This window comes from Saccostrea cucullata, unplaced genomic scaffold (genome assembly GCF_032062105.1).
Source record: "Saccostrea cucullata isolate Sc308-1 unplaced genomic scaffold, CSIRO_AGI_Scuc_v1 ctg6441, whole genome shotgun sequence".
Taxonomy (NCBI): Eukaryota; Metazoa; Mollusca; class Bivalvia; order Ostreida; family Ostreidae; genus Saccostrea; species Saccostrea cuccullata.
The window spans coordinates 42,558-52,578 of record NW_026935743.1 but is presented as its reverse complement, the minus strand read 5'-3'; the positions used below and the strand labels follow the sequence as shown (position 1 = coordinate 52,578).

Here is a 10,021-nt window from a genome sequence, read left to right as displayed (position 1 = left end):
TAGGATTAAACGTTCTTTTTTCAGAATTTATCGATGTGTAAACTCTGCCTTTTTACTCACAAACTGAATAAAAGTGCGAAGCACTTTTATGTTAATTTTGTGAGTAAAAAGGCAGAGTTTACACATCGATAAATTCTGAAAAAAGAACGTTTAATTCTTATAATTCCAATTACGAATTTTTAGAAATTATTAAAATTATTTCTCTTTGAGGCCGCCATACAATCCGTTATTTTGTACGGCGTAGGAATACTTTATGCCGCAAAGAAACGTATACAAGATGAATATAGATAAAATCCAACTTTATTTGTCAAAACAATCAATAATTAAACTTATGAAAACTCACTGAATGTTGTTTAAGTCAACAAATATCGTGAATACGCGTATTCTCCAAAATAATTCGTCCTTGACCATGGCCATGTTGACGTCATGACGAAAGTTGAAGACCGACGACGTCCTCGATTTGCTCTGGTTCGTTCAAAGATTTAGGGAGAATATGGGATCTGTAGGATGTAAATATATGAATTTGATGCTGAAAAGGCAAGAGTCTGAGGTACGTTTCTTTTCCCTATCACAACGATACCAACTGAGCTGATATGGAACGTCGAGAAAATGACAGCATGATCAGCGATTTAAAAAATTCACACTCGTAATCCGACAGTGACATAAACATTATATTCCCGTCTGTCAGTCCTGTTTATCTCTTTTTATTCATTCATTTTTTATTATAAGTTTCTTGTAATCATAATTTAGCTAAAACGGACTAGAAGTATCTGTTTTCATTGTTTTTACAACAGTCAAGAAAGTAGTTCTGGTTGAAAAATTCATCGATGTGTAAACTTTTTCTTGAATTTGTTCTCGTCCAATCAAAACACAAGGAATCAATAAATAAAATTAAGATTGGAATTATACTATCATATATTAGCCTTATTATGTGCAAAACTGACATTTCTTACAGAGTTTTATAGACCCAAAAGAATTACGCCTTTTATATTGGTTGACGCGGCTACCAGTTTCATTTCGTTTATCTCTGAACTCATGAATGACGAAGGTACTCTCAAAGAAAAACCATTCACCTTGTTAACATGTTCGGTGTTTAAAATGAATTAAATGAAAAGAACAAAATTAGGAGAGTTTGATTGTCGAAATTGAAAATGTAGCATTTAAAGCCGTTAAAACTGACCTCCGAACTTGGTCTGTGCTATATTACTTTATACAGGGACGACCTCATCTCAAATGTTATTTTACAATCAATCAGGTCCTGTAAAATAAAATGTTTTCGTGATCATATATTCGAGATTTGAGGAAAAATGTCCGTTTGGGGGGAGGGGGAGGTTGACTTGGTGGTTGGAAAATGTTTAATAGAGATGCATCTGAAATTTTACATTTCTTGGTGGTCATAACTTCGTGAATCTCCCCATATCTTGAAATAAACGAACATTAAACCCCACGAAAATAAGTGATTTCACGGTATTTTTCCATGCTAAGAACGGTTAGATAAATGGCAATTAATGCTTGGAGTTATTGCATTTTTCATAATGGGGGCTAGCTATATAGATATTAAAACACTCTTTCGTCACATAGTTTCTCTGGATCAGAAGCATTTTTTTCTTCTTTCAAATATTAAAATCAAGGTTTCTGACGAAACTTTGGAGATTGAAGACGCAACAGGAAAACGACTTTCTGCTGAGATGGTATGGACATCAACCTTACAGTACTTTAGAACGACTGTGATGAAATCCTTTCATTCAGCTTCACTTCTCGAAGAAGATGTGCAATGGGTTTTAACGATACCAGCAATGTCAACTGAGAAGAGCATTATATTCATCAAATCATGTGCTGAAAAGGTTAGTTAAATTAATTGAAAAAAACAAACAATTGACCACTTGTTTGTAGAATGTTTCAAAGTAAAAGATTTATGGTGTTGGATTGGAGAATGGGTTTTGGAAAAATTTGAGATGCAATGAAGTTTTGATAAAATAGCAATACTTTTTGGTAAATACGAGAACAGGAATATATGTAAATTACAAAACTTGATAATACTTACTGTAAAGCAATTTATTTTTGCTAGTAAATATAAAAGTATTCCAAAATTAGATATCGATATCCTAATAAAGAGGATTATAGACAGAATTTTGATAGAAAAGGTTTTGTTATTACAAAGTTGTAAATATATGGAATATGAAAGGCACTGGAAAAAAATCTGTGACGTACTTTGAAAAAAATCATTGATTTTTATGATGAAATGTAATTTTATGCTAATTTTAAGGATTTACATTAGTTTATTATAAATATTTGAATGCATTTTTCTACTGCTGACCACCCCCCCCCCTCCCTTTTTTTTTCTTTTAAATGAAATAACTTTCACGGTTACAAGGAAACTCTGTACTGCTGTAAACGAACGTATATATATATATATATATATATATATATATATATATATATATATATATATATATATATATATATATATATATATATATATATATTGAAAGTAGTCCAAAGTCGATATCACACAGGTGAAAATATTTATAAAAGAAAAAGAAAATGCAGTTTCCAAATTTCATTTAGCACATGCGCTTTCTGGATTTCATAATCCGACTTCAGGTGTACATATTTGAACTGATTGTTTTGCTTGGTAACGTTAACTATGACGTCATAACGTCATGAGAGTCTTTGCAGGGAAGGAAGTAATCTATGACGTCATAGTAAGAATACGTTACGTAAAAGTTAGGGAAAATTAAATAGGATAATAATGGACAATAAATCATGCTTAGCTCAGTCTCAAAAAACAAAGTAAAAGCAATTGTGATTGTGGGTATACAAAAAGGATAATTTCTTAATGTTAATGTTTCTTCAATTTTGGTGAAAAAAGGTTAATGAAATAGTTTTCTTTAGCTAGTCTCATTGCAGTAGAATCGGTCCTAAGTTTATAAAAGGGGAACACACAGTAGTTTCCTTTGGAGCAAATATCAAAATGTTCACTGCATGGCGTATTTCTAAGGCTGGGGTTATTAATTTGTTGACGATGTACGCGCATGCGGGCGGTTAATTGGGTCCCGGTTTGGCCGATGTATTCCTCTCAAAAAATAGTTTGCATTGTGTACTTGTGAAAGCCAATAAAATAAATTAACTGAAAAAAACGAATATATTTTATCTGATGGAGATATTTGCGATTATAAAGTGTTAATAAGTAGTTAATAATGAAGACCTTAGATCACTTATTTTAAAAGGTCCTAATATACGGATGCCTGATCCTTCAACTGGCGTCGGAATTTCATATATATCATGAATTTTGCTGTAAAGTACGCCTGGAGTTTCGCCTGGTATGAAAAAGAATGCGTTGACACTTTGTCAGAATGTTTTAAATGTATCAGATTTATGTTAAAATCGCGTATTAGTTTGAGAGGCAAAATGAAAACCATTTGTCCTTCTGTATTCAATAATCCAGAAGTGAATAAAAATTACATAGATTACATGATGAGAACGTGCTGGTTCCTGCTTACAAAGCAGGCAACAATAGTGCCTTTGTTTGTAAGGCTCATTATATGAATTGTATTTAGAAGAACTTGGTTTTAATTCTCAAGTGGCAATCCTACTTATACACGTGTTTCCTTTCTAAAGAAGAAACTCATCAAAATCATGTCAGTTTTGATTTTTTTAAATTCCGAGACTTCATAAGAATCCTTACAAAGATCCAGTAAATGTTCAACCTAGCCTCTTTCTTTACTCCTTACTAAGCTATTAACAGTAGTGAAGGAGAAAATTCAAGAGTACTGTGGAACAATATATTCAAAAAGTAGTGTAAATCATATATGGATGCTTAAAAATTCCAGTGAACTTTGAAATCACAAGATTTTACAAAAATCAACAGCTTAAAACTTACGAATTTTCAACTTTGTACAAAGCCTTTTCCCACGATAAATCAAAGTCCGTCCTTTTCTATATGATTGACAGCTGCTTTTTCAGTAAAAATGAAAACTCGAAAATTTACTTACCTTGGCATCGGTCATTTCCAAATTAATTTGTTAAAAAGCATTCTGATTGTACACAAACGTACTCTGAAGTCAACATCTAAAAGATCATTGGGCTTTTGATTGACAATATCTGTGTTGTTTTTAGTCATCCTTCTATATTCTATGGTCGATGCAATGAACTTGTCAGAGAATACGATTTATCCTGGAGTCAATTAAATGAAGGATATGGAGATAACGAACAGTATTCAATATCAAAGTCCATATAACAATACAAAACAGGAGCAGAGCAAACACGGACCTCCGAAACATCAGAGGCTGGATCAAGTGCCATGGAGGAGTGAGCATCCCCTGCTGACTAGTCACACCCACCGTGTGCTCCTCGTCATGATCGGAACGTAACGGAAAAATCCGTCATCAATTCAATTTATGAATAATGGACTTACAGTTAGTATGAAAAACTTCAGTCAGCAATTGACTAAATGATAAATTGTATTTACTTACAAATGCTGAGTAACTTTTTTCATACTAATCGTACGACTATTAGATATGCTCTGAATTGACGACGAATTTTCCATTACTTCCCGATTTAGACCGGAGCGGCGGCTGCAACTGGTCGGCAGGAGATCACTCACTCACTCAATCCTCTCTGCGCCATCAGGTGCTTGAGGCGGCTACAAGGTATTTCCACCTGGCTCGATCTTCAGCTGCTCATGGTGCTGTCTCCATGGAGATACCTCTGGTCTTTAGGTCTTTCAGGACAGTTCTTCTCCATGTCTCCTTTGGCCGCCCCCTGCTTCTTTTTCCCTGGGGTGTCCATCTAAGGGCAACCCTGGGTAGTGAGTTGGGAGGCATGCGCAGGACATGACCAAGCAATTGCCAGCGTCTTATTTGGATGGTCTTTGATATTGAAGACATCCCAGTCCTTTCCAGTAAATCTTCACTGGTAATGGTGTTGGGCAAGAAGATCTTAAGGATGCGTCTGAGGGACTTGGTTTGGAAGACTTCTAGTTTTCTTTCAATCGCCAGGGATGTTTTCCAGCACTCTGATCCATACAAGAGGACACTGAGGACATTGCTGTTGAAGATCCTGGGGCCCGTTTTAGAAAAGAACTTACGACTTAAGACCAAGTATAATTATTCATATAACTTTTTAATTAACATTATATCGAAAATTATTTTAAACATTTTAAAAAGAATGTGGGAAGATATTTTTACACAGACAATTTAAAAAAGAATTATTAATTTTGCAAACTTTTACAATAATCTTAAGTTTTTGGTCTTAGTCGTAAGTTCTTTTGTAAAACAGGCCACTGATCTTGGTGTTGATGTTGAGTGATGAGGATCTCCATATGGGTTTCAACATTCCAAAAGCTTGATTTGCCTTGATAATCCTGGTGTCGACTTCCTTGTCGCAGTCGCCCGTTGTGGTGACCTTGCTACCCACGTATGTGATCAGTACTGGATTATTGTTAATAGTATTTACTCGTAAAACATGTGTCTTTTTGGTATTCACCTTCAATCCTATTTTGTTAGATGTTTCACTGAGGAGCTCTGTCTTCTGCTGAATATCTCGGTGTCTGTTCGAAAGGAGGCCGAGGTCATCAGCATAATCAAGGTCCTCTAGGATTGAAGTCAGCGTCCATTGCAATCCCTGTCTTTTGCTTTGTATGGTGATCTTCATGACCCAGTTAGTTGCAAGTGAGAATAGCACAGGTGACAGAATGCATCCTTGTTTCACTCCGGTGTTCACTGCGAAGGGCTCCGCGAGTTGGCTGTTATGTATCACTCGGCACTCAAAGTTGTTGTAGAGGGACTAGATAATGTTTACCAGTTTCTGTGGGATGCCGTAGTGGCGCAGGATCTTCCACAGAGATTCACTGTGTAGACTGTCAAAGGCCTTCTCAAAATCAACAAATACAGCATAGAGTGTACTATTCCACTCACACGACTGTTCCAATATCTGTCGTAGGACAAAAATGTGGTCAATACAGGACTTTCCTTTTCTGAAACCGGCCTGCTCCTGTCGAAGTATGTTAACTACAGCAGCTGTGATGCGTTGTAGTATGATGTGGCTAAAGACCTTGCTGGTGTGAGAGAGAAGTGTAATCCCGCGCCAGTTGTTACAATCTCCAAGGTCACCTTTCTTGGGCATCTTGATTATTACACCTTTCTTCCAGTCATCTGGGATATCTTCTGTGTCCCATATATCTTGGATGATATGCTACAGTATGTAAGGTGTTTCTCTTTCTTCTGATTTCAACATTTCCGGGAATACACCATCTTCTCCTGGGGCTTTTCCAGTTTTTAGTTTATGGATTGCTTGTTTTACCTCATTTAGTGTAATGCAGCCAGTTTCTATATCAAGATCTGTCTCTGCCTCATCTATGTCAGGACTATCGGTGGATCCGGTCGGTTCAGAATCTTCTCAAAGTGTTCTCTCCATCTCTCTAGTTTTGCCTATTCCTCTGTTAATGCTGAACCATCCTCTGCTTGTACAGGAAGGTCTTGGTTGGGGCCGTGATCACCTCTTAGTTTCTTTGTGATCTTGTAGACGGTTTTCATGTCTTTTCTCTCAGCGGCCTCCTGTGCTTCCTTAGCCAGTTGTTCTGTGTAGTGGCGCCTATCTCTCCTTGCTGACGTCTTCACTTCCTTATCTTTCTTTTTATACAAGGCCGCTGCCCTTTCTTTCAATCTGGGTGACTTTGCATCTAAGAGGTTCTTCATTAGTTGTTTTCTCTCTTCAATGATAGTCCACGTATCTTTGGATAGCCATTCTGATTTGGCACCTCTCTTGTAGCCTATGACTTCTACAGCGGCATCATTTATGGCTTGGGGGAATTGGTCGATAGTGATAGCTGTCTCGTCCTGCAGTTTACTGTAACGATTCCTGAGCGTGATGTTAAACTCTTCTCCAACACCTGGGTCCTTGAGCTTGCTGACATCGAATCGCTTGCTTTTGCTGGAACCGATTTTGGCTTTTCTCAGCTTAAGACAAATCTTGGCTATAACAAGATTGTGGTCACTACCGATGTCGGCATGGCGCACAGCTCGCACGTCCTGCAGAGAGTGCCTCCATTTACTGTTAATCACAATGTGATCAATCTGACTTTTGGTGTGTCTATCTGGTGATGTCCAGGTCATCTTGTGAATGGTTTTATGGGCGAAGAGACTACCACCTATGACAAAGTCATTTTCCTCACATATGCTGATGAGCCTTTCGCCGTTGTCTGTAATGTCGCCCACTGCATGTTGACCCATCACTCTTCTCCTGTTGTGGTTAACGTGTCCAACTCTTGCATTGAAATCCCCCATTAGAAGTGTGACATCATTTCTTGGAATGTCATCGAGTACTGCTTGTAGAGAGCTGTAAAAATTGTCTTTAGCTTCTTCTTCTGCATTGTCAGTTGGTGCATAAGCACTCACTATGGAGACCTTTGTGTATCTGGAGTTGAGTCTGACATATAGTAGACGTTCATTGCTAGGCTTCCATTGAATGACAGTATTGGCAAACTTTTGGCTGACAAGGAGAGCTACTCCTTCATGATGGTTATTATCACTTCGTCCAGACCATATAATGACTTCCCCTGAGTTCAATCTCTGTTTCCCTGTTCCTGTCCATCTGACTTCACCCATGGCCATCAAAGATAGGTTATACTGTTTCATTTCATTTACTGCTTGGGCAAGTCTTCCGACTTCGTATAATGTCCGGACATTCCAATATCCAACTCGGATGTGTTGTTTCGGTGTTAGGAGGTCTGCTATCGGGTCTTGTACCGTCATAATTCCAGTTGTATGGCCTGCTTCACTCCGTTCACCAGTTGAAATATGGTTCCTTGTAGTCGTTTCCGTAGCATATGTGGTTTTTATGAGGTGGGGTTGCTGGCCCTACGCTCAACCCTCCTCCTTTCTCATCCGGGCTTGGGACCGGCAATGGCGGAGTTGTTCGGCAGGGGATGCTCACTCCAAAATGGCACCTGATCCCACCTCTGGAGTTTTGGAGGCCTGTGTTTGCTCTGCTCCTATTTATCTTGTTGTATGGACTTTTGATCTTGAATGCTGTTCGTTATCTCCATATGTTTCATGAAAACAAAGATTCGAAAATCGGGCTTAGAACAATGCACAAAATCTGTTACCTTATTTACAAGTTAATATTCATAAAAATCATTCCTCTACCTGTCAGTAGTCTTATTAATATTACCTCTGTTTTAGTGTGTTTCTTTGTTTCTTTGTATGCTGTTTAACGTCCCTCTTGAGATTTTTTCACTCAAATTGAGACGCCACCACTTGGTGGTGGAGAGCTGCAAATTTTCTTTTGTCCTATGCTCGGCACTTAGGGACATTGAACAGGGAGGGATCCTTTTCGTGGCAGCAACGGCTCGGACAGAGGACCTCAGTTTATACGGTCTCGTCTGAAGGACCGGTCTCCACCTCCCTCAGTGGGATTCGAACCCGCTACGTAAGGACCAACTCCTTACTTCGTCACTCTAGAACAGACCTTTAACCACAACGCCACGCGGGCGATTGTTTTAATGTGTAATGTCAAACGAAACTTGCGATAAAAACAAATCTTATCCTTTTTCTTTTTTCGTTAAAAAGGCTGGATTCAACAAACGGAAAGTTTGGACCGTTTCTGATTATCAGGCGGCTTCAATGTTTGTAAAATACAATGCATTATGTAGTGCTGACACAAACTCTTTTGAGGTGGGATCAAAATACTTAGTGTGCGATGCAGGAGGTGAGTAGAAAAATTCCATTATAAATGCTTTTATTTAACTTTGATTGGTTTATAAGTGATAGCATAATATTTTATGAATAGAGATCAGGCATATTTACTGGCAAAAAAAAAACAACAAAATTAAAAATAAAATTCTTTTCTACTTTTTTACTAGGCTTGTTTGAAAGTTTATGCTGAATGCTATGATTTTCTTCCAAATGGCTACTCGGCTAAAGGTGTACAATGACATTTCGATAGAGAATACGAATTATAGATTTTTCAATGTTATCAGCATTATAACTGTATAGACGTTTTTATACTAATTGCCCGGCCAACATTTACACACTGAACTTTTTTCGCATTTTCCCAGAATTTTCCGGTGTTAAGGACAGATGGTACAAACCAACTTTTGTCAAAGAATTTGAAAATAGCAACTTGAGCCATGTTTAAACGAGTAAAATGAATAACTTTCACCGCATAGTTTTTAAAATTTTATTATTCAAATTTGCATAAGTAATGGAATTAGAAATGAAATATATTTGTATAGATAAATAAGAATGGTTTCTGAAGGGCAGACTTTTGAACACCACAGAAGGTTTACAATTTCTTTATATTCTAGAAATTTATTATTTGAATCATTTGCAATGAAATAAGACCAAAAAATATATACCAATCCAGGCATCCATTTTTTGTTTGTATCATCTGTCCTTAACAAGGATTGCCTGTCGGGTGTGACCGGTCCGGTCGGCAGGGGATGGTCACTCTTCCATGATAACTTATAATACCTCTGATGTTTAAGTGGTACGTAGTTGCTCTGCTCCTGATTTAATTTATTTGGATGGACTTTTGAGGTTGAATAATGTTCGTCAGCTTTATATATTTCCAAATAACAGTGATCTATGATTTCCTGAAGTCATCAAACTAAATCTTTCAAACACAAATCCCATTCACATCAAATAAAAATCAACGACCTTTGAATATTTAAGTTATTTGATTGAATAGTTATTTGTATTTTAGGCGTTTCCTTTATATAGACGACAATGGCCAAAATCAACGATAATGACTTATTTCTTAACATGTTACTTCGACTCATATGCCGACTCGTTTTATCACAGTGAGTTTGAAATAAAAGATACCACAGAATCTAATACATCTGCTGTATATTTTGATATTTTACTGGAAAAAACAACAACAAAGCTCATTGATAAAAGTATATGCTCGTATGATGTCTAAAAAATATTGAGAGAAGTGTTGATCAAACAAGATTATCAATATTCTCATTTTAAGCTGTTTTTGATACATTTATCAATGACCTTGTCAGCAAATACAATTG

At 37.0% G+C, this 10,021-nt stretch overlaps 1 protein-coding gene across 1 annotated transcript; it reads right to left on the bottom strand.

The window, feature by feature from the left end:
* Window positions 1–6,431: 6,431 nt before the first annotated feature.
* On the bottom strand, window positions 6,432–7,754 carry LOC134243663 (craniofacial development protein 2-like). The gene has a single exon (XM_062725902.1). It carries the CDS (start codon window positions 7,752–7,754, stop codon window positions 6,432–6,434), a length of 1,323 nt encoding a protein of 440 aa, XP_062581886.1.
* Window positions 7,755–10,021: the final 2,267 nt, after the last annotated feature.